Below are 9,122 nucleotides of genomic sequence, written 5' to 3' on the forward strand. Positions count from 1 at the left end.
CAATACCAAATGATCTGGTATGATAAAAGTCAATTAATCGGAACTTTCAGTGAAATAATTCAAATTAGATGTTAATAATACATTAGTATATATTTGGAAATTTAATTTCCTCTCTTAACTCGTTCCCTCGGTACATTTTCCTTGTTTTTACTGCATTCAATAATGTTTCTATTTATTTGATTTTGACCTTTCCTTTGGTAGCTTTCACTGGACAAACTGGTTCGGATAAAATACATCTATTATACTGGCTGTTTTAGTTCTTAACATGTTTTTAATGGTCTGTTGTTTTTATGTCAAGGTTCTGTGATTTCGTCTTAGCACAATTTTCCCGTAGAGGCTGAGTGAACAGAATGTCAAATACGTACATATTTATTTTACTACAGTAATGAATGATCATAATTATTAGGAGAGGTATTGAAATTATTGTTAGGTCAGTTCCAAAGGGCTATGAAAAATAGCATTCATGTTTCTTAAGAAGTCAGAAAATATATTTATCTTTGTTGGAAAATTCCCTATACTGGGAAAATAGGTTAATACTATGGTACTTGCATCCTATATTTCATTCGTCATTAATACATTTACTCCATTCACATAATACAAATAAAGAACATCTGAACAGAAATCACACTATGGAATCATCGTAGTAAAAGGTATATTAGGAAGGTAGTTAGTGAACTAATTGTTACTCGAAACTAAAAAACAAGCTGGAAAATTTGCTGAAACTGTACGTAGAAACTATACGGTTTATGGTGTTCAGGTAAATTTATAACATTTTCCATGCCCATGATAATTTCGACTGTGGCTGGGATTTAGACATGTTTGTATTTACTATGCTTTCTATTGCCAGAGAGAAATTTCACATTAATTTGTGGATCTTCTTAGTTATGAAAACTATGTTTGATTACAGAAAACAAGCACATTCTAGACGTTGTTCTTTAAGTAAATTTCAATTAATGGTTTAATAAATCATGAGTGGAAAATGGATATTTTCTATGTTTGACTAAGTTGAAACAACTTTTTATTCGGCTACATAGTTACAATTCTGAAGATTATTTCCATCTAAATCAATTATTTACAAATCTATTCACGTATTTTTAACTTAATTCATTTTCAGTTCTCTGTATGACCATTTCAATAGGTATTCAAGTCAACAATCAAATAAATTACTTGCTAGTAGTATCAGATTTTGTGACATATTTCAGGTTCAGTCAGTCACAACGTAGAACTTCGTACGTACGTACATCACTTCGAGTTGCCATATCACATTATCACAGAGATGCAGTTGTCGATTCAAATCTCATAGTGGTAGAAGTAGTAAGAGTATAAGCATTAATGTGAAAGATTAGGGTTTGAAGATGTTATTGAAGGAGTATAATACAGTGAAATAAATTTTGAAAGAGAAAAAAGATAGGGACATGAAGAGTTCAAAAGATTAGAATTTAGAAGAACACAGAGTGGATGCACTTCGCCATTGCAAACGATTTTCAGCCATGTTATTCAAGGTCTCTAACCATCGATTGCTATCATCTCACGAATCCCAACCAGGTAGTCTACACCTACCAGCATGACTCAGTCCAATAATATTTCAGGTTAGTTAACTAAATTTGTATAATATAATTTCAATAGTTCAAACGAACATAATTATAACTTCCTAGCAAGTTAAATTTTTTTATCGTATCAAAATTATAGCGCATTTATTTTCAAAAACATAATTTCTAGTAGTGTTACTTGTTATGAAAATAAAGAATAATGTAAATAACCTTAGCATCCGTGTTATCCCGAGCAAGCATTAACCGGGAAGGCAAGATGTATCCAATGCTGGTAGCGTATTATTGCTTCTTGTTTATTGCATTAAAAGTAACGTTAGATCGATACAAAATAGCGTTTGATGTTTTATACATATCGAACAAATAAGCCTTAGGCAACTAACAGTCTGTCGCAGTTTGATAAATATCCACAATCTCGAGTTAAATGTAGATTTGAATCAGAATATGTTCGATCTTGAGCATAATCAAACCAATTTATTTTATCATGGAAATTTAGTTTGTCTCAAAGTTACTGGGAAGTGACTTGATGTCTGATATTTGTGCACTGGTTAAAATAGAATGACATTAAAACGTCTGATCCATCAGGGGAATTGTAGTTGTCATGATCATGTTTCTGTCTTCCCTTTACATTGTTTCATGAAACTTCATGGATTGCATTACAGAGGCTTCTAAAATTTTTTGAAACTTTTGAACTGATTGGTTTCTTCAAAGAAAACAATTTTCAAGGAATATTCTCTTATGAAAAAAAGATTTCTGTTTTAAAAGTGTCGAAAATCAGGACAAAACAGCTGACCAGTGCTTCTAGGTTTTCAGTATCTCTCTAACTGAAGTCAGTTCGTCATTTAAATTCATGAAATTCAACAATCTCCACAACTTCCCACAATGAAAATTTTCCGAAGAGCTTATTATTCTTCAGATTTAATCAAAGATACACTGTATCACTCTAAAAGGTGAGAGCAATGTACATAAACATGAGCTGTCTTTGTCTTATTTTTTCCGGTCATCCAGAGAGCGTTCCTAATCTTTTGAATATCGATTAAATTTTCGGTTAACTTAGTTCCATGTTGTTTCCGAAACATGAATGAAATACAACTTAACATGCATAGAGCGAATTTTGATCTCCTACGATATAAGCAATAAATGTATTGGTAGAACTTTGATTGATGACATAATGTTGTTGTTGAGTCAAGAATGTGGGTAGTCTGAAAGTATATCGATCGATTATAAAAACACGCTAGTTGGTTTTATATATGGTAAGATATTATGGACTCATTAAAACTGTGAACGGATATAGAGTTTGACGTAAACTATGGTTTCATTCAGCTATCTCTAGTCATATGCCAAAGTGGGATACACTTTTGATTTAAACTTGTCTTTATAGTCTAACTTACCAGAATCAATTGATGTTGTGCAGTTGTCTTCTTTTCTAATAAGAGACAGTTGTGCCAAAGTTTTTTCTTTAATATCTGGAGGTCTGTTAACAGGATAAGAATTCCCCATTATGGTTAATTTATTTGAATTATCAGGGTGCATCAGATGTACAACTTCAATTTTATGAAGATTATTAGAAAGTCTGGAACCATTTGTGCTACTTTTATTATTGTTATTATTAGCGGTAATGGTATTGTGACCAGTACAATGAGTGTTCAACGCCCAATAACTGTTGGATGTCGAATTCACCTGTGGTGAGAGCTTTTGGATTGTCTTCAGTGTCAAACTACTATCCAGTTCTAAGAAATTTACATCAGGAAAGCTAATTTTATGTAGTTTTATGCTACTCGAAGCTTTGTTCAATCTACACTGAAGATGTTCATAATCTTGTTCAGTATACCGTCTAGGTAACCATACAGTTAACTTTTGCTCTGGAAGGCCACTACGCCATAAATTCGACCATGAGTTCTCAACTGAACATCCGTTGGAACGAATTGAAGATTCAGTGGAATCAATAAATTCATAGTTATTATCTGTTAAACTTTCAGAAAAAGGCAAAATAATGCGACGTGAATAATCAAATGATTTTGACAAGTTTTGCTGCCTAATATTGACTGTAAAAATGTTGTCTGTTAGCGATGAACTATCAATATTTTTCTTTAGAGATGACTTCAAATATGACTGGTCTGTGAAAAATTAAAAATAAAAATCGAAATACACTAAATTTTATTTTTCGGCGTAACCATAAAATACCGATGAACACTGATAACTAAAGGACCTAATTAGAGAGCTCTATATGTATTGGTTGGAAATTTTCAGTGCCTAAATAAGTGAATCATGACATCAAGTTACTTAGCCTGATAGATATTTTGACAAACAGATTGTTATATTGTTCGGAATAGATCAATGTGCTTCTTCAGTACACGATGTACAATATAATAACAAATATTTATACATAATATAGACAAATTACATAAATCAACTACCCTACACTCAATACTATAAACACCACTTATCTGTTTACTGTTTTACATTCTAAGATCAACTTAGTTTAAGGCTGATTGAGTTTCATAGAAAAAGATTCGAATCAGCAGATTATATAGAAATTATGGTCAAAGGTGGGAAATTTGAGCTACTGGACTTCAGTAAGACCAAATGCTAAATAATTCTCAACAAACAAGAAACCATCCTGTAAGCAATTTTATTCAGTGTTTTGGATGAGATGACACATTTAACATTCTACTGGAGATGTACACCGGTATCTTATTTCATTAACTTAAGTACTGTAAGTACTTCCATATCTACTCCAACAACTTTCCTTACACTACCGAGAGAATTTATTGACTGAATGAAAAATTTGAAGGCAGAGAAGAAACTCATGATATCAATTTATGTATTTTTTAAAATCTACAAACACTCTTCTCATTAAAAGGGTTGATTCATACATTAAGGGTTGAAAGAATCGATACTCAGATATACGATGAAAATACGTTTTCTGTTCAGCGAAGAATTCTTTAGGCAATATTATAGTATTGCTACGGTATAATCGCTAATTTTAATTCCAGCTGATTTCGTTTGGGCTAAAATATAAAACAGCCCTTTGAGAAATGTGATAACGAACTAGGATTTCATTGCCACCATGATATAATTATCTAGATTTTATTGTCCTCTTTTTACCAATTAATCATTATTATATGAATAATTATATATATAGTTCCTTTTAAACACAAATTACTGGGAATATGTTCCAAAAAAGTTGTGAAGTTAAGTTTTCACAGGTGCGAGTACTAAATGTTTAATTAATAATGAACACAACGTGAATATATCGAAAGCATTCAAAATAATTAACAGGCAACGTATACAACTTGTACTCCATTATTCAGGGGCCATCGCCATCAAGCACTACCGTCCTGGCCTTTGCATACACAAGGAAGTTGTGTTATACCTATCATTGACATGGTATGATAGTTATATTAGTTTGACGCTTGTCAGTTACATTGTCCTTTCCTGATGGTTTATAACTTGAAGTAAAAAAATTCCACTGACATTCACTCAAGACGCTAATTGTAATGTTATATTAAATGGGTGCCTTGATTATCAGTCATTAGGTAGTAATTTGTTTTTATTCATTATTATCACACACTAATCGTGTGTAATGAAAGTATTGACAAACAAGAGCTGTTGAACAGCTTCAGCAACGTTCATCCAGCTATTAAATTCACCAGCGAAGAGAAGAACAATAATAGTATAGTTTTCTTTCATATCTTACTTTCTATAAGGATAGAAGGTTCCATAAAAAGAAATGTATTTAGGAAGAATACTTAAACTGGCCAGAGCACCCATTTTCATAGCTTTACACTTCTTCAATACATTACCAATAAGAGACTGATCAATTGCAGTCCTAAACATCAATAAGAAGACTCAATCAAACAATACCAAGTGGATTGTTTAGATGACCTTTCTAATTTACAAACAGCACAATTTTAGAGTATACATGTCGTAACAGGTGCAACCATTCACCATTTTTAACATATAACATTGTCAAATTCATTAATACATGCTTCATTTTTGGCCTTTGTAAAATATTATAATAATTATGGACTTATAACTGTAGAGCCTGATGATGAAGTTATTGAAAACAATTGTTCGCTCAAATATTCTTTGTCGTTAAATAACTATTAGTGAAAATTAAAACATTATAGAGAGATTTTTGAATAAACTTACCTAATTTGTACATATTTTTAGATGAAATAGAACTTTCACGATGAGCACACTTTGTTCTCCTGTTACTATTACTCCTACTGATTTGTCTACTAAGATTTGAGGTAGATTGGAAATTTCGATTTATAAAATCCAATTTATTTACATGATCCTTTCTTGATTCACGCAATGACTGTTTAGAATTGATTAAATCACCGTGTTTTAATTTCTTCATGAAGACATAATATTTTGACTTGTTCTTTATGTATGAAATTTTAAATTCTAATGTACTTGAATATGAGTCGGAAATACAGTAGTTTCTAGAATTGCACTAAATAATAAAGTCAGAATAGCAATTAACCAATATTGCTTGTCGTATTATAGTGGGATCAGAAAATTTACTGTTTTACATCTGAGGTTTAATGGCAGTATCTGTGTTACTTTTAAGTGTCTGAAAATTTTCCCGTTCAACTAGATTAAAAATAGTTAGATGACAAAACTAAGATCACTTCAAATGTATACAGGATTTTAATAATAGATGAACGACAGAAAAATGGAGAATTCTATGGATCGTTCAATCACTCAATAAATGATTAAATCAATTTCTAAATCAATGGTCGGGCCAGAGGAAGATTCTGTTATTCACACAAATCATTAACCAACCAACCAAATGTTTATGAATATTTTCGGGTTACATCAATGAGAAACTTTTGATGTGCAACGTCCGTATGACTGGTCCGAAAACCAGTTTTAATTTGATACTCCATTGTCTCTTCTAACTGATTTTGGAGATTAGCTAAATCTCATCTTCTTTATACAGCAAGTGCTTCATAAACAAACAGCGATATTTATATAGTCGGATCTGTCCTTAATGCGTATACCGTGACCTAAAGATCTGAATACGTAGATTTTCAGAGATCTGATGTAAACATTTTTAGCCTAATTAATTATCAACTATCAAGATGTGAGGGCGCGGATAGGCAAAGCAAGAGCAGCATATCTACAAATGAAGAACATTTGGAACTCAAAACAACTTTCAACCAACACCAAGATCAGAATTTTCAATACAAATGTCTAGACAGTTCTACTGTATGAGGTGGAAACCTGGAGAAGTGCGAAAGTTATCATCCAGAAGATACAAGTGTTTATTAACAGTTGTCTACGCAAAATACTTCGGATCCGTTGGCCAGACACAATTGGCAACAACTTACTGTGGGAGAGAACAAACCAGATTCCAGAGGAGGAAGAAGCGCTGGAAGTGGATAGGACACACATGGAGGAAATTACCCAACTGCGTCACAAGGCAAGCCTCATATGAGATCCTGAAGGCCAAAGGAAAAGAGGAAGACCGAAGAACACATTACTCCGAGAAACGGAGACAGACATGATAAAAATGAACAAAAATTGGATAGAACTAGAAAGGTAGGCCCAGGACAGAGTGGGTTTGAGAATGCTGACCGGTGGCCTATGCTCCATTGGGGGTAACAAGCGTAAGTAAGTATATAAGTAAGTAAGTAAATAAGTAAGTAAGTAAGTAACAAAGATAATGTCATAATAATTCATTTTTCGGCGCAGTTAGTCAGGAAGTTTTACAACAAAATGAAATTTGTAAACATACCTCTCTAGAAAGAAGTAGTTTGCACTGTCTGCCTTCGTTTATCAATCCTAAAGTTTTAAAAATTCTTCAAAACTACTTATATAGCGATTGAGTAGCATCACATAACTTGAAATTAGTTTTGATAGATGTAGGTCTATATCGATACTCAAACCCTCTTGCGAGGCCGATGACCAGGCACCTTCAACAGGATCTATCAAAGGCTCTCTTTTCCAGTTTTTGTCAAGTTCTATTCATGATTTTGATGCCTGCTTCGAACTTACGATGAGACATGTCCTTTGGTCTGCAACCTCTCCTTTCCCTTAGGATTCCAAGTTAGAGCTTGCCTTGTGATGCAGTTGCATGGTTTCCACGATTTGTGTTTTATCCAATCAATCCAAGTAGCTTCTCTTAACTAATCTCTCAAATACCATCCGGTTTATTCTCTGTCCAAATAGGTTATTATTTATGGTCTCTGACCAATGGTTCTGGAGTATTTTGGGTAGACAGTTGTTTGTGAATATCTGTACCGTTTTGGTGATTGTGGTAGTAGTTCGCAAGGTTTCAGCTCCGTACAATAGGACTTCTTCAATGTTATTCTCAATAACGCTGAATTGATTTTAGTTTTGGTGTTGAGTGAATTCTTTTAAGCTCTAGATACACTTTAACTACAGTAATTCTGCTATTGTCTTACCGATTTGTGACTTGACACCTGCATCAGATCCCACTTGTTTATCAACGATGCTGCCCAGGTAAGTGAGGGCTTCTACCACCTTGAGAGATTCTACATCAATTGTGACTTGGTTGGTGCTTTCTATGTTGCACTTCAGGACTTTATTATTTCCCCTGTGGATGTTGAGACGTACTTCTGAAGAGGCTGCTGCTATACTGCCTGTCTTCCTCTTCATTTGATGTTGTATGTGGGATAGACGAACTGGGTCATCTGCAAAGTTCAAGTTGTCTAGCCACATCCAGGATGTTCACTGTATTACATGCAACTCCTGAAATGTGAAGGTCTTCATTATATTTTACAGAGATGAGTTCCATTAGATTACTTGTTCAACAATGATCCGTAGTGTTTGGATTTTGTCGGCACGCGATCGACTTATACGAAAGCCAGCTTGCTAATCCCTAAGTTTGGAGTCTACTGAATATTTATTTCCTTCAGCAACACTCTGTTGAAGAGTTTCTTTAGTACTGATAATAGTGCGGTTCCACTGTAGTTCCCAAATACTTAATGAGATCTCTTTTTCCGTCGTACTTTGTGAAGTATCCCTTTTTCAAGTCTGTCAGTATTTGTTATTCCTCTGAGACCTTTCCGAAGTGATGTATAACATCTTTGAGGACAATGGTCTGAAAAAGTCAGCATCGGGTAAACGACATTCATTGTCAAACTATTCTAGAGCTTCTCTTAGTTATTTTATTGATTTTGAACTTTAGTTTCAGTTTGGCGAGATAGAAAGTATCTCCACATATATGTTTCTGTCATTTGTAAGGTTTGACCAGGGCAAACGCGAAAGTTAGACATTATGATCCCAATAAGGATAGTTAAAACGTGTATTATTTACATACAAATATACTAAGATTTTATATTTACTCGCATCCAAACTGTTGTAATTGGATAAGTGAAGCTGTGAATTCAAGTCGGATAGAATATATAAGAAGAACGACTAAAAATTTACGAGATCTTATTGATGTTGCTGACCTAATCAGAAGTATTTTGAAAATTAAAGCTCATCATTCATTAAAAAAGGACACGTGAATACATACAGCTGATGTACGATAAAGCAGACAATATATCATGAAGCTTCTAAAATAATCAGGACATACAATGATGTAACAAAATATCT

General features: G+C 33.3%; 1 protein-coding gene across 1 annotated transcript; it reads right to left on the reverse strand.

Moving 5' to 3' along the window:
- Nucleotides 1-2,876: 2,876 nt before the first annotated feature.
- Smp_133800 (hypothetical protein) lies at nucleotides 2,877-5,913 on the reverse strand (the record flags this gene model as incomplete). Its single annotated transcript, XM_018792725.1, has 2 exons — nucleotides 2,877-3,664; nucleotides 5,703-5,913. 2 exons carry the CDS (start codon nucleotides 5,911-5,913, stop codon nucleotides 2,877-2,879), a joined length of 999 nt encoding a protein of 332 aa, XP_018644153.1.
- Between the last annotated feature and the right edge of the window lie 3,209 nt (nucleotides 5,914-9,122).

This window comes from Schistosoma mansoni (assembly GCF_000237925.1).
Source record: "Schistosoma mansoni, WGS project CABG00000000 data, supercontig 0129, strain Puerto Rico, whole genome shotgun sequence".
In the NCBI taxonomy this organism is placed as follows: domain Eukaryota; kingdom Metazoa; phylum Platyhelminthes; class Trematoda; order Strigeidida; family Schistosomatidae; genus Schistosoma; species Schistosoma mansoni.